This window comes from Microcaecilia unicolor, chromosome 3 (genome assembly GCF_901765095.1).
Source record: "Microcaecilia unicolor chromosome 3, aMicUni1.1, whole genome shotgun sequence".
Classification (NCBI taxonomy): domain Eukaryota; kingdom Metazoa; phylum Chordata; class Amphibia; order Gymnophiona; family Siphonopidae; genus Microcaecilia; species Microcaecilia unicolor.
Window position 1 is genome coordinate 103,965,930 of NC_044033.1, and position 21,758 is coordinate 103,987,687.

The following is a 21,758-nucleotide window of genomic DNA, read 5'->3' on the forward strand; positions in this document are numbered from 1 at the left end:
GGTCTCCTTCCCGCCTCGGTACCGAGAGCTCTGGGTCGCCGAGGGAGTCGGCACCCAGTAGGCATCGGCACTGGGAGGACTGCTCACCCTCTGTTCAGGAGGTGTCGATGTGCTCCCCCTTGGACAGCCCGGAACTGCCTCCACGCCCGGAACAGACTCTGACCTCGATGCCAGCATCGGCTTCCCAGTCTTTCTCCACAGCCGCTCTGCACGAGAGTCTCCGGGCCGTTCTTCCAGAGATTCTGGGAGAGCTGTTTCGCCCCTTTCTCCTCAGGTACCGGGTTTGCTTGCGCCACCGGTACCGTCGAGCGAGGCGCCGGCTGGCCTTTGCCGGGGTGAGGTCTCAGACATCGTTACCGCAAGCTGCGGCGCCCTCCAGGAAGACTCCCCGACGACGTCGGTGGAGGGAGCTTCGCGGTGCTGGCGAGGGAGTCTAACCTCTCGGTGCTCTCACCGTGGCCGTGTTTCCACGGAGTCGAGTCGGGCACGGCTTCAGACACAGGTTCATGAACTTGTGTCTGACACCGATAGTGAGGCCTCGTGGGAGTAGGAGGTGGACATCAGATCTATCTCTGACGAGGAGCCTGATGGCCTTCCTCTGATCCCCTCCCTCCCCTGAAAGGCAGCTTTCTCCTCCCGAGAGTCTGTCTTCGCGGCCTTTGTCCGGGCGATGTCTACGGCCATCCCCTTCCCGGTGGTTGTGGAGGATGAGCCCAGGGCTGAAATGTTTGAGCTCTTGGACTATCCTTCTCCATCTAAGGAAGTGTCCACAGTACCCATGCATCATGTCCTAAAAAAGACATGCTGGCGAACTGGACCAAGCCTCTAACTAATCCCCACCTTCCCAAGAAGATCGAATCCCAGTACCGGATCCATGGGGACCCAGAGCTGATGCGCACTCAGTTGCCTCCCGACTGTGGTGTGGTGGATCTGGCCCTAAGAAGGCTAAGAGTTCTAGGGAGCATGCTTCGGCGCCCCCGGGCAAGGACTCTAGAACCTTAGACTCCTTCGGGAGGAAGGACTACCATTCTTCCATGCCGTGGCCAAGATTCAGTCTTTCCAGCTCTACACGAGCATCCACATGCCGGAACAATGTGCGTAAGCTGGCGGACTTGGTGGACAAGCTCCTTCCTGAGCAAGCCAAGCCGTTTCAGGAGGTGTGTCAGGCAGCTGAAGGCGTGCAGAAAATTCCTGGCCAGAGGGGTATATGATACCTTTGATGTTGCATCCAGGGCCGCTGCTCAAGGTGTGGTGATGCGCAGACTCTCATGGCTGCGTGCCTCCGACCTGGAGGAATCTGATCAAGCAGCGGATTGCGGACTCCCTTGCCGAGCGGACAACATTTTTGGAGAAAAAGCGAACAGGTGGTAGAACAGCTCCACCAGCGGGATAACGCTTTCGACAAATTCTCCCGCCGGCAGCCTTCAGCATCTACCTTTTCAGGTAGACGTTTTTATGGGGGAAGGAGGCCTGTTCCCTACTCTTCTGGTAAGCGTAGGTACAATCCTCCCTCTGGACAGCCCTGCGGCCCAGGCTAAGCCCCAGCGCGCCGCTCTCGTCAGCAGCGTGCGACTCAGCAAGGCCCCACAGCTCCCCAGCAAAAGCAGGGGCGAGCTTTTGACTGGCTCCAGGAGAGCATCAGCTGAGATCAAAGTGTCCGTGCCGGACGATCCGCCGGTCGGGGGGAGGTTGAAGTTTTTCACCAAAGGTGGCCTCTTCATAACCTCCGACCAGTGGGTTCTCCAAATAGTCCGGCAAGGATACACCCTCAATTTGGCCGCCATGCCTCCAATTGTCCACCGGGAGGCTCAGTCCTTCAGCTTCCAGCACAAGCAGGTACTTGCAGAGGGAATTCTCCGCCCTTCTCAGCGCCAATTCGGTCGAGCCCGTGCCACCAGGGCAAGAAGGGCTGGGATTCTATTCCAGGTACTTCCTTGTGGAAAAGAAAACAGGGGGGATGCGTCCCATCCTAGACCTAAGGGCCCTGAACAAATATCTGGTCAAGGAAAAGTTCAGGATGCTTTTCCCTGGGCACCCTTCTTCCATGATTCAGCAAAACGATTGGCTATGCTCTCTGGACTTAAAGGATGCTTATACACACATCCCGATACTGCAGCTCACAGACAGTATCTTGATTTCGTCTGGGATCACGTCACTTCCAGTACGTGTGCTACCCTTTGGCTCGCCTCTGCGCCCAGAGTGTTCACGAAGTGCCTAGCTGTGGTAGCAGCAGCGCTTCGCATGCTCGGAGTGCACGTGTTCCCTTATCTCGACGATTGGCTGGTGAGGAACACTTCCGAGGCAGGAGCTCTACAGTCCATGCAGATGACTATTCGACTCCTGGAGCTACTAGGGTTTGTGATAAATTACCCAAAGTCCCATCTTCTCCCAGTACAGAGACTCGAATTCATAGGAGCTCTGCTGGATTCTCGGCCGGCTCGCGCCTATCTCCCAGAGGCGAGAGCCAACAACTTGTTGTCCCTCTTCTCGCCGGGTGCGAGCGTCCCAGCAGATCACAGCTCGGCAGATGTTGAGATTGCTTTGCCACATGGCCTCCACAGCTCATGTGACTCCCATGGCCCACCTTCACATGAGATCTGCTCAATGGACCCTAGCTTCCCAGTGGTTTTCAGGCTGCTGGGGATCTAGAAGACGTGATCCACCTGTCCACGAGTTTCTCAACTCCCTGTATGGTGGACAATTGGTCCAATTTGACTCTGGGACGTCCTTTCCAAATTCCTCAGCCACAAAAAGTGCTGACAACGGATGCGTCTCTCCTGGGGGGGGAGCTCTGTCGATGGGCTTCACAACCCAAGGAAGCTGGTCCCTCCAGGAACGCGATCTGCAGATCAATCTTCTGGAGTTACGATCGGTCTGGAACGCTCTGAAGGCTTTTCAGAGATCGGCTTGTCCACCAAATTATCCAAATTCAGACAGACAACCAGGTTGCCATGTATTACATCAACAAGCAGGGGGGCACCGGATCTCGCCCCCTGTGTCAGGAAGCCGTCAGCATGTGGCTGTGGGCTCGCCGGCATGGCATGGTGCTCCAAGCCACATATCTGGCAGGCGTAAACAACAGTCTGGCCGACAGGTTGAGCAGGATTATGCAACCTCACGAAGTGTGTCGCTCAGTTCCAGTTGTAGCGCGACAGATCTTCCAGGTGTGGGGCACCCCCTTGGTAGATCCTCTTCGCGTCTCGAGCCAACCACAAAGTCCCTCAGTTCTGTTCCAGGCTTCAGGCCCACGGCAGACTGGCATCGGATGCCTTCCTCCTGGACTGGGGGGAGGGTCTGCTGTATGCTTATACTCCCATACCTCTGGTGGGGAAGACTTTGTTGAAACTCAAACAAGACCGCGGTACCATGATTCTGATTGCTCCTTTTTGGCTGCGTCAGATCTGGTTCCCTCTTCTTTCTGGAGTTGTCCTCCGAGGAACCGTGGAGATTGGAGTGTTTTCAGACCCTCATCACGCAGGACGAAGGGGCGCTTCTGCATCCCATCCAAGTCCCCCTCACCTCATCTGTCTCCCACCCAGTCCCTTCTGCCCATCCGAGTCCCCCTCACCCCATCTGTCTCCACCCAGTCCCTTCTGCTATCCGAGTCACCCCCCGCCCCACCTTCACGGTCACCCATCTGTCCCCCCACCCCACCCTGCCTCGTCTTCTCCCTGCCACCCGTCTTTAAAAAGAATTGCCGACGCGATAGCGAGCGCAGCACCTCGTGTGCAAGTAAAGAAGCGAATCCGATCATCTCATTGGGCCTTCCTTCACTGTCCCGCCCTAGAGGAAATAGGAAGTTGCGTCAGGAGGGCGGGACAGTGAGGGAAGGCCCAATGAGGTGATCGGATCCGCTTCTTTTACTTGCACACGAGGTGCTGCGCTCGCTCGGCAAATAAATTTAAAGGGCTGGTGCGGGAGGGGGGGGGGGGGGGCCAGGATGAAGAGCAGCGGAGAAGAGTGGCGGGCACCCCCCTCCTGGTGCCAAAAGATTAAAGTCCTCGGCGGGGCGAGGGTAAGCACCGCGGCGGCGCCCTCCAGAGGTGGGCGCCCCCCTGCGGCGCTTACCTCGCTTACCGCATCGGCACGGCCCTGCTTAGAGAGGGAGTTATCAATGTGGGTTACTCTTTAAGTCGGGTTATTATACAACAAAGTGGATTGTTTTAGCACAGGGTCCCATTTTGTGCAATCAGACCCTTTGCTAAAATATCCAACTTGTAGTAAAACAACCCATCTTAACAGTAACCCTCATTGATAACTTTGCCCACTTAATACCACCTGAACAGGAGCAGGTGTAAATTCAAATAGGGACAATTTGTAAACAAATACATGTATGCCCACTGCATAATGGGTGTGCACGTACATTTTTCAGACTGCCCAAACCTCACCTACTACTACTACTACTATTTAGCATTTCTATAGCGCTACAAGGCATACGCAGCGCTGCACAAACATAGAAGAAAGACAGTCCTTGCTCAAAGAGCTTACAATCTAATAGACAAAAAATAAATAAAGTAAGCAAATCAAATCAATTAATGTGAACGGGTAGGAAGAGAGGAGGGTAGGTGGAGGCGAGTGGTTACAAGTGGTTACGAGTCAAAAGCAATGTTAAAGAGGTGGGCTTTCAGTCTAGATTTAAAGGTGGCCAAGGATGGGGCAAGACGTAGGGGCTCAGGAAGTTTATTCCAGGCGTAGGGTGCAGCGAGACAGAAGGCGCGAAGTCTGGAGTTGGCAGTAGTGGAGAAGGAACAGATAAGAAGGATTATCCATGGAGCGGATGTGCACGGGAAGGGTGGTAGGGAAGGACGAGTGTGGAGAGATACTGGGGGAGCAGCCAGATGGAGTACATTTATAGGTTAGTAGAAGAAGTTTGAACAGGATGCGAAAACGGATAGGGAGCCAGTGAAGGGTCTTTAGGAGAGGGGGGTAGTATGAGTAAGCGACCCTGGCGGAAGATGAGACGGGCAGCAGAGTTTTGAACCGACTGGAGAGGGGAGAGGTGACTAAGTGGTGAGGCCAGCAAAAAGCAGATTGCAGTAGTCTAAACGAGAGGTGACAGGGTGTGGATGAGGGTTTTGGTAGAGTGCTCGGACAGAAAGGGGCGGATTTTACGGATGTTGTAAAGAAAGAAACGACAGGTCTTGGCGGTCTGCTGGATATGAGCCTCCTACCTTCTCAGCTGTAACTTCCTGTTTGACTGCTAAACAGGAAGTTGCAGTAGAGAGGGTGAGATGCAGCAGCAGGAGGAAAGGCACTGTGTGAATCCTTGCTGACTGCAGGACAATTTAAGTGACATAACTGTGTGGAGGAGGATGGGAAGGGAGCAAAGAAATGTATTTATTTTTTTTTTAGTGCGGTTACAAGGCTCTATACTTCTCCTGCGGGGTGGTAAAAAGTTTTGTTCCTACATCTGCGGTGTTGCAGTTACCACAGTAGATTGGAGTGTTGCATTTACCATGTTAAATCCGTGGTAACTATAACTGTCATTCTGTAGCATGAAGTACTTGTTTTTAGGCAGTAATTTGTTACAAAAATCTTATAACTATTAGATTTCCCTAATGAGACATAAACCAGGGTATCAGCCTGACCCACATTTCTAGGTCCAAAGAAAATTCCTCTAGCTGATTCCAGTACAAAAATATCTGACAGCGCTTACTTCAGGTCCAGTCACAAGAAGTCAGCTACAACATGGGCGAGTCAGGATATATTTCCTACTCTGGCTCCATTTCCTTATTCTGGCTCTCACCAACCCAGTCCTTAGGATAGTGAGCTGCATGTGTGAAGCTAAAGATCATAATGGCATTTAGAGGTGTAGAGGGCAACTGAAACTGGGATCTTGGTTTCAACTGAACCAAATCAGCAGCTAAAATTGCTGCTCAGTTTTGGCTGAAGCTGAAACTGGTGCCCCCTCCCCGGCAGAGAGTGGGTCCTCCCGGTCCACCATCCCCAAACTAACTCCTCTGGCAGAGAGAGCGAGCCCTGCCAAACCAGCCATTCTCCTCCCCCCTCCCCACCGAAAGACGCTCCCCTGGCTACCTTTTAAGTGCCCTGGAGGCATATTTTCAAAGCACTTTGGGAGGCTAAGTTCCATATGTTTCTATGGAACTTTGGGAGGCTAAGTGCTTGAAAATAAGCCTCCTGGTGGTCTAGGGACCTCTTCCAGGCAGTAGGATACCCAGTTGCTCCTGCCCCTGCCTCAGTCAAAATGGCTGCCAAGACTTCTCACTACCATATGCAAGCCAAATGTATTGTGTCTTCAGTGGTGATAGAATGTCAATGAGGAATACAGGAATACCAGGGCTGGCTGAAAATGGTGGTAATGCTTTTGTCTTCAAGGCCTTCATCACTAGCCTCAAGACATTTTCTTCACTGCACATACACAGCAGGAAACAAAGGACATCATTCAGGCATCTTGGCATTTCTGTAGTAACACATTGTGTTCGTGGTAGAGAATCCATGATGGTTTGCTTCTGTCACATAAGAAAACCAAGGTTGGTCAGGATTTTATTCCTGATATTTTATCATTCCCAAGAAAATTGGAGGATAGTTCCTATTCAAGGTGCAGGTTCAGAAGGACAGTTAGTGAGGCATTCAACTGTTGGAGCAGATAAACATATGGCATTTGTGTACCCTGTGAATGTTGGGAACCAAGGGGACCTTTGGAGGGTCTAGGCTAAAGAAGTAATATAAAAGACTGTAAATCATGAAGAAAGAATATAGACATAGAATGAGTGCTGGCACAGTCTGAATGTATGTCTCTGGTTTATTGCATTTTTCACAGTTAGTACCATCACTTAAATGTTAAAATAAAAGAACTTTGTCTAAACCTTGATTTAATTTTAACCAGTGTAGCTTATCCACATTAGATATGTATGTGACTACTCAAGATGTATTCAGTACAGAGAAACATCTGTTAGATTTAAAGGACAGAGGGCAAAATCCAGACAATTCCTCACGGTCAGTTGACCAGTTTCTGCAGTAATGCAGTCTCAAAGCTATGCACACAACTTCATGTATAATGTTTGTAAGTTCTGCCATCCAATATTCTTGGCTTCTTATTCCACAGCTGCTCTCAGGGGTCCCTTAGGTGGCCTCCAAATGAGCCAGGGGAATTGACTTGCTGGATTTGAGATGTTCATATCCATATACTCATTCACTGTAATTTCTAGAGCCATTTAATGTTAGCTTCAAATATCTATTGTCTCTACAAGGTGGTACTATTTGGCCTAGCTGCAGCACTCAAAGTTTTCATCAAGTGCTTAGCAGTCGGTAGCAGAACATCTCTGTAATAGAAGATTCAAGTCTTTCCATATTTGAATGGCTGGTTGGTAGTGGCCCAAACCAGACCAGGTGCAGTCCACCTACTTTAGGATCTAGGGTTTCTGAAAATGTTAAAAAACCCATATCTTATCCTTTCAGGATATTAATATTTATAGAAGCTCATGTGTAAAGACCAGTGCTTTTCTGTCAACTGGCAGAATGGAAATGTTTCTAGAATTCATCCATCATATTTTATCTGTCACCAGTATAGACATCAAGAGTTGCATGAAAGTGCTTGGTCATATAGCTCTGACCAAGGGTGCATATGGTACCGTTTGCATTTATCCATATGAAAGACGGCTAAGGGGAGATATGATAGAGGTCTATAAAAATAATGAGTGGAGTGGAACGGGTAGATGTGAATCATTTGTTTACTCTTTCAAAAAATACTAGGGACTAGGGGGCATGCCAATGAACTACTACTACTTATCATTTCTATAGTGCTACTAGACGTACGCAGTGCTGTACACTTGAACATGAAGAGATAGTCCCTGCTCGACAGAGCTTACAATCTAATTAGGACAGACAAACAGGACAAACAAGAGATAAGGGAATATTAAAGTCAGGATGATAAAATAAGGTTTCTGAACAAGTGAACAAGAGTTAGGAGTTAAAAGCAGCATGAAAAAGGTGGGCTTTTAGCTTAGATTTGAAGACGGCCAGAGATGGAGCTTGACGGACCGGCTCAGGAAGTCTATTCCAGGCATAAGGTGCAGCAAGATAAAAGGAACGGAGTCTGGAGTTAGCAGTGGAGGAGAAGGGTGCAGATAAGAGAGATTTACCCAGTGAACGGAGTTCCCGGGGAGGAATGTAGGGAGAGACGAGAGTGGAGAGGTACTGAGGAGCTACAGAGTGCATGCACTTATAGGTCAGTAAGAGGAGTTTGAACTGTATGCGGAAATGGATAGGAAGCCAGTGAAGTGACTTGAGGAGAGGGCTAATATGAGCATAACGACACTGGCGGAATATTAGTCGTGCAGCAGAATTTTGAACAGATTGAAGAGGAGAGAGATGGCTAAGTGGGAGACCTGTGAGAAGCAAGTTGCAATATTCTAAGCGAGAGGTGATAAGAGTGTGGATGAGGGTTCTGGTAGTGTGCTCAGAAAAGAAAGGGCGAATTTTGGTGATATTATAGAGAAAGAAACGACAGGTTTTACCAGTCTGTTGAATATGTGCAGAGAAGGAGAGGGAGGAGTCGAAGATGACCCCAAGGTTACGAGCTGATGAGACAGGAAGGATGGGAGTGTTATCCACAGAAATAGAGAATGGGGGAGGAGGAGAGGTTGGTTTAGCGGGAGAGATAAGAAGCTCAGTCTTGGTCATGTTTAGTTTCAGATGGTGCTGAGACATCCAGGCAGCAATATCAGACAGGCAGGCTGATACTTTGGCCTGGATTTCGGCTGAGATTTCTGGTGTGGAGAGGTAGATCTGGGAGTCATCAGCGTAAAGATGATACTGAAAACCATGGGATGAGATCAGAGTACCAAGGGAAGAATTATAGATGGAGAAAAGAAGAGATCCCAGGACAGATCCCTGTTACACCAACTGACAGTGGGATAGAAGTAGAAGAGGATCCACTTGAGTATACACTAAAGGTACGCTGGGAGAGATAAGAAGAAAACCAGGAAAGAACAGAGCCCTGAAATCCAAGTGAGGACAGCTTATCAAGGAATAGACTGTGATCAACAGTGTCAAAAGCAGCAGATAGATTGAGAAGGATGAGGATAGAATAGAGACCTTTGGATCTGGCCAGGAACAGAGTGAAGCTACAACGTAGTAAATTTAATACGAATTGGAAAAACGTTTTCTTCATTCAACGTGTAATTAAACTCTGGAATTCGTTGCCAGAGAATGTGGTAAGGGTGATTAGCTTAGCGGGGCTTAAAAAAGTTCTGGATGGCTTCCTAAAGGAAACGTCCATAGACCATTATTAAATTGACTTCGGGAAAATCCACTGCTTATTTCTGGGATAAGCAGCATAAAATGTATTGAACATTTTCGGGATCTTGCCAGGTATTTGTGACCTGGATTAGCTGGTGTTGGAAACAGAATGCTGGGCTTGATGGATCTTTGGTCTGTCCCAGTGTGGCTGTACTTATGTACTTAAGAGGTGCAGTGGGTCCTGAAATTACAATTGGACTACTCTATACTTTTTCTCAAAAGATCCCTCACTCAGTGTTTTTCTCTAGTGGACTGTTCAATCAGTTTTCTAAGACTTCTGTTCTAGGAACCTCAGTATCAATGTGTTCTGACCACAGATGCCTTCAACATAAGTTGGGGAGCAAAACTCGGCATGAAACACACTCAAGGTTTCTAGTAGACGAAGGAGAATTTATTCTACATCAGACAGCTAGAACTCGTGGAGAGGCATAATCGAACGGGGCTCCCAAGTTTTCTGAGGACATCCCCGCGAAGGGGTGGGGAAACCTGTATTATTGAATGGGCGTCCATGTTTCGTTTCGATGATACGGTCGTGGACGCCCAAATCTCAACATTTAGGTCGACCTTAGAGATGGTCGTCCCCGGTTTTCGGCGATAATGGAAACCGAGGACGTCCATCTCAGAAACGACCAAATCCAAGCCATTTGGTCGTGGGAGGAGCCAGCATTCGTAGTGCATTGGTCCCCCTCATATGCCAGGACACCCTAGGGGGCATTGCAGTGAACTTCAGAAAAATCTCCCAGGTGCATAGCTCCCTTACCTTGTGTGCTGATCCCCCCCCAATCCCCCCCCCCAAAAAAAAAAACCCCCACTCCCCACAACTGTACACCACTACCATAGCCCTTAGAGATGAAGGGGGGCACCTAGATGTGGGTACAGTGGGTTTGTGGTGGGTTTTGGAGGGCTCACATATACTACCACAAGTGTAACGGGGGGATGGGCCTGGGTCCGCCTGCCTGAAGTGCACTGTGGTACCCCCTAAAACTGCTCCATGGACCTGCATACTGCTGTCATGGAGCTGGGTATGATATTTGAGGCTGGCATAGAGGCTGGAAAAAATATTTAAAAAAAATATTTTAGCGTTGTGAGGGGGTTAGTGACCACTGGGAGAGTAAGGGGAGGTCATCCCTGATTCCCACCGGTGATCACCTGGTCAGTTCGGACACCTTTTTGTGGCTTGGTCGTAAGAAAAAATGGACCAAGTAAAGTTGCCCAAATGCGCGTCAGGGACGCCCTTCTTTTTTCCATTATGGGTCGAGGACACCCATGTGTTAGGCATGCCCCAGTCCCGCCTTTGCTATGCTTCCGACATGCCCCTGTGAACTTTGGTCGTCCCCGCGATGGAAAGCAATTGAGGACGCCCAAAATCGGCTTTTGATTATGCCGATTTGGGCGACCCTGGGAGAAAGACACCCATCTCCTGATTTGTGTCGAAAGATGGGCGCCCTTCTCTTTCGAAAAATTTTTTTTGTTTTGTTTTGTTACATTTGTACCCCGCACTTTTCCACTCATGGCAGGCTCAATGCGGCAGGCAATGGAGGGTTAAGTGACTTGCCCACAGTCACAAGGAGCTGCCTGTGCCGGGAATTGAATTCAGTTCCTCTGTTCCCCAGGACCAAAGTCCACCACCCTAACCACTAGGCCACTCCTCCACTAATAAGCCTGATAGTGATCTATTATGATGTCAAAACCTTTGCATACTGCCTTCCAGAAAAGGTAAATGTTTATACAGACAGATAATCAAGTGGTAGTGTATTAAATAGGATGGCATGGGTTCTTATTGTATGAGATGACAAGTATTTGGAATTAATCTCTGAAAGGATTTTTATGGAATCCATTTTATTTTATGTTCATTGTAAACCACTTTAAAACTTTTTGTATTAAGTGGTATATCAAATAAATCAAATCCAATACCAGGGGACCAGAATCAGTAGGTAGAGAATTTCAGTTGAGTATTACAACCTCCAGTCCCTGAATGACAATGTATTGGCCAAACATTTTAAAGGCACAAAAGAAATATTGACACAACATTGAATGCTGTGAAGTCACTGCAGCAGTTTGAGACAACTCTTGATGTAGCATTTCTGCAAAACCAAGGCTTCCATTTGGTGAAATAGTTACATGCTGAGCTTTACTGCTCTACTAAATGTCTTCTGGTAGGATTGTTAAATATGTTTGATTGTAAGTTATTTTGAAAAGAGGCAGGTTTTTGGACCAATGAAAGAAAACTGAATAAGCTGGTTGATAGATAGTGAACCATGACTAAACATTTGTTTGAGGCTCTGTGGCTACCTTGAAATGCTTCATACGACGGAGAGGGTCAAAGTACATAGCACAAGCAATCCAAAAAGAAGCACAAAGGGCTCTCAAGATTGGTACAAGTGTGCTTTATTTATGGGTCATAAATAAAGCACACTTGTACCAATCTTGAAAGCCGTTTGTGCTTCTTTTTTGGATACCTTGAAATTCTTAGCATTTACACCGACTTTTGTTGCTTGCTTATTGATAGTTTTCTAGGAAAACTCTGTTTTAATCTACATCCAACTCTCTGGGGATTACTTTCTTTATGCTCTATGGCAGTGGTTCCCAAACCTGGTCCTGGAGGCACCCCAGCCAGTCAGGTTTTCAGGATACCCAAAATGAATATTAATGAAAGAGATTTGCATGCATTGCCTCTGCTGCATGCAAATCTCTCATGAATATTCATTGTAGATACCTTGAAAACCCAACTAGCTGGGGTGCCTCCAGGGTTGGGAACCACTGCTCTATGGACTCCTGATGCAGGCATCTACGCCGAAACATGACCAGTGTCCAGTCCTTCAGAAATTATTGTTTTGACTGTCTTGTTCAATTTTAAATAAAGGATGCCTTGTTCTGCTTGATTTCCTCTCCTTTTAGGCCATCCCTACCAGACTGGTTTGCTTTACTGGCAAACATTTTGTCAGGTGGGAAAATCCTTAAGTGGAACTGTTTGCTTCTAGCCTGAACAATAAACGTCTCATATTCTGCTCCAAAGGACCAGCAAGAAACAGAATAGCCCTCAGATCATTAGCCATACCATGAAATTGACAGTTCATATATGCATATCTTTCAATTCTTCTAATTTCCAGAGCATTATTGAAGCACAGACAAACTAGCGTGCTGTATCTAGTACTATTTTGGCTAAGACAGATATACTTTCTCCTCAATTCAGCCTTTCTATACAGAAGTGTATAAGCCTGGATATCTTTCTAGAAATCATTACTCAGAATCAAGGGATGATACCATCCCAAACTGTAGAGTTCAACTCTGATGGAGATGTTGAGGTCAATATTATAGATTCCTTTATATGACCATAATGAACAGATTCTTATTGACGCAGGAGAGGCAGGATCTGAACTCTGGCTTTCCCAGTTCTTGGCCTGCTGTTCTAATTTCTAGGAATCATAGCTTTCTTACATTTTCACTGTTCAGTTTGCTACTTTATTTTTTTTTTTGGTTAAGACTTCAAAATTTACGTTTCTAAACAACAGTTTAAAAAAAATGGAAAGAAACCGTCACAAATATCACATTACACACATCACTCCAAAAAGCCCACATCATAAGGATCACTGGTAACAGTCAAAGAAACATAAATCACGCAATCAGAATAGGGGAATCCCCTTCCCCTTCCAAAATGAAAGCAAAACTATCCCTCCACTAACTCACTGCTCTGTTTGGTCAACCATTCTCTTGAAAAAAACATTTCAAGCTGTAAAGAATCCTAGAATATATAATCTCTTATGATAGCAAACATTTACTTGGAAATTTCAAAAATATTTGGTGCCAAGGGCCAGTACCCAGAATTTCAAGGAAAGAAAATCATTCCTTATGAGCTGGATGCTACATTTGGAAACACAAGAACTTGGAACTACAGTAGATGATCTCTTGAGTCTTGACATACTGTTTCAGTACAATATGTTTATCTTTCTCATAAAGAAAAGTTACCAGACGAGTAGCTCTAGAGGAAATGTCATCCTGGGAGTCTTCTAAAGGCCAGGTACCTCAGAATTCTGAGAGAGTCTGCCTCATGATAATTTCCTGCTGGTTCTTTTTATTTATATATATTAACAATTAAAGATAGCTAACACATCTGACTTAGGAATAACTCACACTTCCTTAATGCACTTTCTTAGTAGAATCTAAGGAGCCAGCAGGTAGATACAAGGAAAATTTAGGAATTGCACATTCCTAGCCCTGTAGGCATTCTCCAGTGCATCCAATTTAAGATGAATATTAATAGCATCTTCTATTGTTGATATGAAAGTAGCCTGCAGGGGAGAAACTCACGATTCCAAAGATGGTAAAATGCTTATCCAACTGGGAAACATTTGCATCAACATTTGAACATTTGTCAACAGTCTCTTGATTAAAAATAGCCAACTAGGAGACTGATTCACTAGTCGTTCACTCCATCTGAGTAAGAACGATCCAAAGATCTTTCAGTATAATGTTTTTGTCTGTTCTCGCTGGAGACTGATAGCTGCACTCCAACTGAAGGTTTAAATACCTTAGGCAACTCAGTAAAATCAGTGGTGTAGAAAGAGTCCTTTCTCAGCTGTACAAGGTCCAAAAACAGTGATGTCTCTACAGGTGGCACACCAGAAAAACAAGAACTATTATCTGATGGGGGGGGGAGGTACATTCAGTGAAGCTTAAAGAATGTCCTACAGGGGACAGAATGTTTGAAACTAAAATCCCAGACTCCTCCACTCGCACAAGATGTTTCTTCATTAAGTCTGAGGCAACAAGTGAGCCAGTTGGATTTTACCTTCCTTTTCACCATATGAAGTGATCAATCTCTATTCCACCACCGAACACAAGGTCAATCAAGTTTCTGCTTGAAGGTATTCCCCAGGAGTAGGGCAAGCTTCTGTAGGCATGCCATTTTGGGTATGTACCTGCGACAGCATACAGTGGCGATGAATTTTTGTAGGCCCAACTTGGTCCCTAGTGACAGAGAAAGGGTGTCTGCATCAGTGCCTGAAAATCAGTCTCTTACTGCAACCCTCCAAAAGCAGAATGTTGTAAGTAAGAGCTGCATTACTTTTTATGTCTTTCCAACAGAGCTTCAAACCTTATCAGTCAGAGTGCACCTTAGTGCCATATTGGCTTAAAATGAAAGCATATGAGATTCTTCTATTGCTTAGTGCCTGATCATTTCAAAAGTCTTTTCATGTGAGACCATCTAATTGTAAGCACTTTTCTTGCAAGTACTTTTTTGTAATGGTTACTTGTGTGTTAAAAAGCATAATATCAAATCAGATCAAAACATTGCATTTGCTAGATGAGTCAGCACATTTTAAATGCCTGAATAATATCTGACCAGCATGCAATTTTTTGCAAATAATGTGACTCTTAGAGCTCATCTGAGGTTTTGCCAGAGAGGGTATTGGCTTTTTATTTCAAACTAGTAAAAAAGGCCCGTTTCTGGAACGAATGAAACGGGCACTAGCAAGGTTTTCCTGGGAGTATGTATGTTTGAGAGAGAGAGAGCCAGAGTGAATGTGCTGGTGTGTGACAGAGTGAGACTGTCTGTGTGACAGTGTGTGTGTGTGAGAATGAGAGTGTGTGACAGGGCCCCCTCCCCTGTTCCTAATGCCCCTCACCCCCGTTCCCTCCCCTCCTTTTCCTCCTCCTTCCCACACTTTGGGTTCCTTAAGGCTTTCAAAAGTCTTTGTACCCCGTGGCCCTAACGCCCAGTATCCGGACACCCCACCGCTTTCCTCCTCACCCCTCCCCCAAGATGTAATACTTTCAGGTCCTTCATTTAAAAAAAAAAAAAAAAAGTGTCCTATCTACCCTGTGTACAAATGCCCGGCATTCAGATTGTGTTCCTCTCGTAAATTTTCATTTTTCTTTCATTCAGAACTTGCCCCCCCCCCCCCCCCCCCGAACACTTTTGGTTCCTTCAGTCTTTTAAAACTCTCCTATCAACCCTGTGTCCTAATGGCCAGCATTGAGATTGTTTTCCTGTCCCAAATTTGCATGTCTTTCAGTTGTTCACAACTCCCCCCCCCCCCTTCTCCAGTTTTAACACTTTCGTTTCCTTCAGTCTTTTAAAACTCTCCTATCTACCCTGTGTCCTAATGGCCAGCATTCAGATTGTTTTCCTTTCCCAAATGTTCATGTCTTTCAGTCGTTCAGAACTCCCCCCCTCCCCCCATTTAACACTTTCGGTTCCTTCAGTCTTTTAAAACTCTCCTATCTACCCTGTGTCCTAATGGCCAGCGCTCAGATTGTTTTGCTTTGCCAAACTGTCTGTCACTGAGGTCAGTGCCTGCCTGCCTAGCAGAACACTTCCGGCAGGAACGGTCCCAAGCACATCCTGTTGGAGGTGAGAATTATTATATAGGACAGGCCATAAATCTAGCAGTGTTTTACCTGAAACATCATTTGTATCCTTCAGAAAAAGTTCTCAATACGCTAGATTTTAAGAGAGCCTTTTGTATTTTGTTTTAAATAGATGCATACTGAAAATCTACATAGTTTTGTATGTCCTGGACCCAAACTGACTAGGCCTTTTCATTGCCCAAAGAACTAGCTAACTGGTTAGTGGACTGCATTAATTTTTGTTATCTTCAGGCAGAATTAACTCTCTTAAAATGAAGGCCTGACAAATGGGAGAAATGCTATTGTCTATATTTTATTCAAGGGGTACTTCTATGCAGGACATCCATAGGGCTTCCCTGAGCTTCATTATATACCTTTCACACTGCTCTATTGTCTGGATCATGCATCTAGGTATGAGACTGGCAGTTGGAAAAAGCAGTGTTAAAGATCTTTTTTTTTTTTTTTTTAGCAGCATTGACTTCCCCCAAAACAAGCAAATGATCTGGGTTGCTCAGACTTTCAGATAATGATGCTTTCCTCAGGCAGTACCTAGAATCTGCAAAGACACTTTTTGTGTATAGATAAGGAATCTGCAACTCTTATTTTGTGGTGCAGGCTGACTGAATTTCGGTTGTGGTTATGGGGCTGAAGCTGACCCAAAATCCTTTTTCTGCCTGGCTTTGGTTTTCGTCAAAAGTTATTTTAATTTTCAGCCATATTTTCTATTTCAGCAGAAAATTGCCACGTTTTTGGTGGAACCAAAAATTTGTGTTTTGACCCATTTGTCTTCCTCCCTCCCCTTCCTCCTGAACAGGAGTTGCCTCATCTTCCGGGACACACCCCCTCACCCGTAGACTCCCTGGGCCCATCTTACAATCCCCTGGTGGTCTAGGGGTGTAGTTGGGACAGGAGCGATCCACAGGCACTGCTACCCATTCCAGCTCTGCTCTCAAAATGACTGCTGTGACTGGGGCATCACTCCTGCCTTGACTACACTACTAGACCACTAGGGATTGTAAGGTAGTCCTAGGGGCAGAAGTGGGGTTACTCTTTGTATTCTTTTTTTTTTTTGTACTTCAATTGCATGTAATGCAGTTATGATCTTGCACAATAGTTTATATGGTAAATAGAGAATGCTCCAAATAAATGGTTTTGATACAAAATTTTAGCAGGAATTTGTGTATAAATTTTGGATAATAAGCTCCTTAGGAATTGGCCTCTCTTTGGAGTTAATATGTTAGCTGTCACTCCTAATGTAGCACAAAGTCAGCCACTGTTAATGCACTGTGGCTTTTAGTTCTGGTTTTCATTAGCTGCAGTTCATGTGTGTGGAGGTTATTTTGCTTGGAGGTAAAATGTGGTCTTTCATTATTTAAGTTATTATATTCAGGCTTGGATACTGTGGGTTTAGCAGAATGATGCAAACTGCAAGCTCTAACAATTTGCAGCAGCCCTCATTGGTTCACATTCACACAACCAAACTTGAGTTTTCGGTTTTGGTTTCAGCCAAAGCTTTTCAGACAGTTTTGGTGACAATTTCAGTTTTGTCCAGAACGGGAAAAAAACCGCGGTTTTGTATGGCCTCTATTTTGTGGATTCATCCTGCTTGTTGATGGATGAAGCAAAGTTGCTTACTTGAACAAAGTGTACTCTGTAGATGACAGAATGTAGACAATAGGATAAATTAGAGAGACAACCCCTCCCACTTCCATAAGAATTGATGTTAAGCTATACAAACTGAGGTACTTTCATGGAGTTGTTGCATGGAAAGGGGTTAAATGTGATCAGACGTTTTTCCATTACTTCATGAGCTCTGAGAGAGCTACTCCTGACACTGATGATGTCATCCAGTTGTATTTCTGATTTTTGTCTTCAGTCTGTGAAGAACACAACTGTGATAGTTAAGCAACTTTGCTTATATATAGAAAGTAGAAGACATTTTACGTTTAATAAATGCTTCATTATGTTTAATCTTTTTTATTTAATTTTACCAGATATTCCTGACTTGAGACCAAAACCTGCATATGTTTCTGCCACGCGGAACAATGAAAATTCTTACAGCACAAAAATCCCATATATGGCAGCACGTGTTGCTTTTATTAAATGGCTTGTAACTTTCTTTCTGGAAAAGAAGTATGTTACCACTGCTCAGAATGCTAAAAATGGAGCAGATGTTTTACCCAAAATTGTTCAGGTAATAATATATGAATATATCTTTAGCTCTAGTTTAAGATTTTCAGTTCATTTTGCCTTATTTACTGCTTACTTTATTGAAGGAAATGGGTAATGAGGTTCAGTCAGTTTTTCTTGAACAGGCAAGTTGTTAACAGAGAATTAACCATAGGTACATAATACTTTTTGAAAATAGAACTCAGATTGCCTGAGGATGTGATACACTGCTAAGTTTGGTAAACTTCTTTCACCATATAATACCCTGATGGTAGACCATAAAGACAGTGTTATGCAGTGAACTCTGAAGAATGCAAGTTAGAGGTCTCAGTTACACAGTTACATTTTGCACATATCATAGATCTTCAAGAGCTGCACCACTGAAATTATAGTTAGTAGTATTAACTGCATGTTTGATATGTTATTCTGTTACAAGAAAGTAATGTGTGGGTGTTTTTTCTTTTTTTTAAATTATTTTGGTAGACAGTAACAGTTGGAAACATGGTTCAGGAAAAGAACACAGAGTCCGAGACCAGTGGTCCATCAGACCAGGAGAAAACCTATTCTAATAGCAGCACTTTATCTGACAGAAGACTCAGTAGCTCCAGTCTTTGTAGCATTGAGGAGGAACAAAGAACAGTATATGAGAAAGTGCAGAGAATTCTCTTGTCTACTCGAGGTTATGTCAACTTTGTAAATGAAGTGTTCCGTCAGGTTAGTAACACTTTTAACTTTTTCATTAATGAAGACCCCTTTTGAGATAAACAATTTGGGTATATAGGCTGTATAAAAATGTAATGTGCTTGTGCCTAGAGCCTCTGTTCTTAAGTCCTTATAAGCTGTGAATTAGGTGTTGTTTTTTCAGCTAATTAGGGGTTCTTTGATGGTACAAAATCAGTGTGTTGGTTGTTTTGCACAACAGGTACTACTTCTTGGTATTGTTTTCAAATGCAATCAGATATGTACTTTTGTGCCGCTTGGGAGTTGTCAGTGCATAAGAGTACAAAAACTGAGTGGAGGATATATGACAAGCCAGGGGAAGGGTAACAGAGTACAAGAGGAGTTATTTGTTTGTTTGTCTCCATTATTTATCTAATACAGGGCTCGACAAATCCCAGACACCAGGTCTCCATGACAACTAGAAATTTGTCTCTGGCGCATGGGATTTTTGTGCCCATTTAAGTGTTTTTGTGGTTGACACTGTTGCTGCTGGAGCTGGAATTTCCTCTTCTGTGCATTGTATGGCTCTGTATGAGTCTGAGGTGTTTTGGTAAAGGAAATCTTGTGCAGGGTGCAAGTCTTGCGAGACCAACATAAGAATTCCTACAGCGTGTGCCTCAGATTCGCACAGAGGAAGAAGCTCTTGCTCCTGATGGCAGCTGTGAACAGCAAGGTAAGAGGCAATTGCTTTGTGGAGAGGAGAAGAGAGGCTGGCTATCTTGCTGAGATAGGGATTAGGAGTGACAGCTGACAGGCTTTCTGGGGGTGTGGTGGTGGCTGACTGACTTTGGGAGTATAGGCTAGGGTGGGGTGGAGGGCAACTGATTGACTGATGGGGTACAGGCTGGGAGGGTGGTGGACAGCTGTCTGGCTTGTTTTGTGTACAGGCTAGGAGGTTGATGGGATAGAGGGCAGCTGGCTGGCTTGATGGAGTGCAGGCTGGGTGGGATGGGGAAGGAGGTATCTGACTTGTAGGGGAGGGTAGTTGACTGGCTCGCTGGGGTGCTGAGCTGAGGAGTGTGTGGGGAAGATAATTGACTGGCTTGTTGGAATGCAGGGCATGGGGGGAGGGTAACTGATTGGCTTGCTGGGTGGCAAGGATTGGGCTAGGGTGTCTTCTAATAGGGAGAAGGGAGACTGGTTGGGGTGGGTGGGCTAATAGAGATGGGGTGATGACAGGGTGCTGGAAGAGAGAGTGAGCAAGACTGGGTGATGACTAGGAATGGAGGGGGAGAAAATGAGAATGTGAGCGTAATGAAAGGGTGGAGTGAGGAGGGAGGGAAGAACAATGAGACTTGGTGGGGAGGGAGGCTGCCGGGAAGGGGGGAGGGGCAAAATTCCCTGGGCTCAGCGCTGGCAAGTTTCTTCCTACCCACTTCCGGGTCTGTCCTCTCCTGCTCCTTCATTCTTCCCAGGACCCAGATGATTACATTAACGTGATGTCGCGTTAATGCAGTCATCTAGGTCCTGACTTCTGGCACACAGGAGCAGGAGAGGACAGAGCGAGGGAGCAGCTCAGCAGTGATTCAGAGACATGCGGGGGCGCACGGCGATCCAGTCCTGCCCCAGGCCCGGCTGTGTGTCTTGGCCTTGGGGATGGGAAAAGGAGGATTGAGAGAGCTTCTCAACTGTTGGCTTCTAAGTTTTTGGGCTGGCTTCTAAATCCAAAGAAAATTTGTCAAGGCCTTAAATGGCTATTTTAATTTCTCGCATTGGGGGGTGGTTTTTTTCATTGTGAGTTAAAACCTAAAATCAGAAGCTCTGTTTATACCATTTTGCTTTGAGCTGGTCACATGTTTGAACATACAAGCTCAGGGCTTCATAGTTATTTGCAGAACTAACTGTGCAGTGAGGGGCAGAGATGAGGGGTAAAGCAACAGTACCTTCCCACAGCTTGCATCTCGGTATGTTCTTCACTGCGGTTTTGCAGTGTTTGATTTCCAGCTGTAGCTTAACATGAGTTAATTCATGGACAGTAGGCATTTCCTGCTCCTGGAGGGCTTACTATCTACATTTGTATCTGAGGTAGTGGAGGGTTAAGTGATTTGCCCAATGCAGCAGGGGATTTCAGAACAATGCTTTGAGTTTGATATGGAGAGGCTTGCAAGGGTATCCAAGAATATATATTTTAGTGCTAGACATAGGGATTTCAAACTTAACAATTTTAATTCTGACCTTTTTCTTCTCTGTTGCTTTCTTTACTAGTTGAAGACTTAACCATTGGAGAGACAATATTTTGCATACTTTCATACTTAACAAGGTATTGTGATCTGGTTACATGATGCCTTCAAAGCGCTGAAAATTCTGAAGCTGTAAAGCCAGATGTCAGTTTAGTCCATCTGTCAACTTCATTTTCTGCTGAGCTACAATGAGGCTCTCTTTCATGCTGGAAAATCTTTCTAACCACCCCATTTTAAAAGAAATAAATTACATAGGAATTAGCACAGCAGTGCTCATTATTTGCTGGAAATGTAGCTGACTTTTTCTCTGAGAATCCATAACATCAGATCAAATAAACTTTCATGGAGTTAAAGTACTGCGAAGAGAATGAAGTTCTTTAGATTGCACAGCAGACTGAGTAGCTTGTCCTGCAGGGAGTCTGTCTCTTTCTATAGATGGCCAGTATGCAGTAAAATTCTTCAGTACTGCACAAAGGAAAAACAAGCCAGATGAAGGTGGTGTCCCCATTTCTAGATTTCCCAGTCCAGTAGCATGCATATTTGTATGGCTGTATTGCCTGACAGACTGCAGTGTCGGGCAGTAGTTAACTACTTTTCAGTAGTTATCCAAGAAGTTTAACTACAGGTAGTTGGCCAGTAGTTAAACTACATTTTAAGTAGTTAATTTCATCTTAAGTAGTTGAAAAAAAAATCTCTGTTGTATTTTAAGTGGTTTTTTGCTGCTTGTCTGCTGACTTACTAACACCCCAGCTAATTCAGTTCTCTTGTGATATATTTTTGGTTCTGGAGCAAGTGATTGGATAAAATGAGAAACTGCATTGGAGACATTTCTTTAGTGTTATGGCATAGCTACTGTTTGTTGTTGATTTAGGAATTGGTTACTGTTTAAGCCAGAATGAATAGTTTAGTGAGGGAATTTTGTCATAAACCGGATGAGAAAAAAAGTTTGCAGCTAACTAAATTCTGTGTACGGCATGAGATCAGTGGTAATATCACTTCAAGCACCAACTTCATCAAGCATCTCAAGATGAATATTGTAGGCTACTGATGCACTGATTGTCCTCTTGTTAGTATCTT

General features: G+C 45.2%; 1 protein-coding gene across 1 annotated transcript in view; it reads left to right on the forward strand.

Annotated features, from left to right (window-relative positions):
• Window positions 1-21,758, forward strand: part of RALGAPA2 (Ral GTPase activating protein catalytic alpha subunit 2) — an 898,249-nt gene that overhangs the window by 74,492 nt on the left and 801,999 nt on the right. Inside the window, 2 exon segments of the mRNA XM_030196220.1 lie at window positions 17,607-17,806; window positions 18,265-18,495. Coding sequence (XP_030052080.1) covers window positions 17,607-17,806; window positions 18,265-18,495 — 431 coding nt within the window.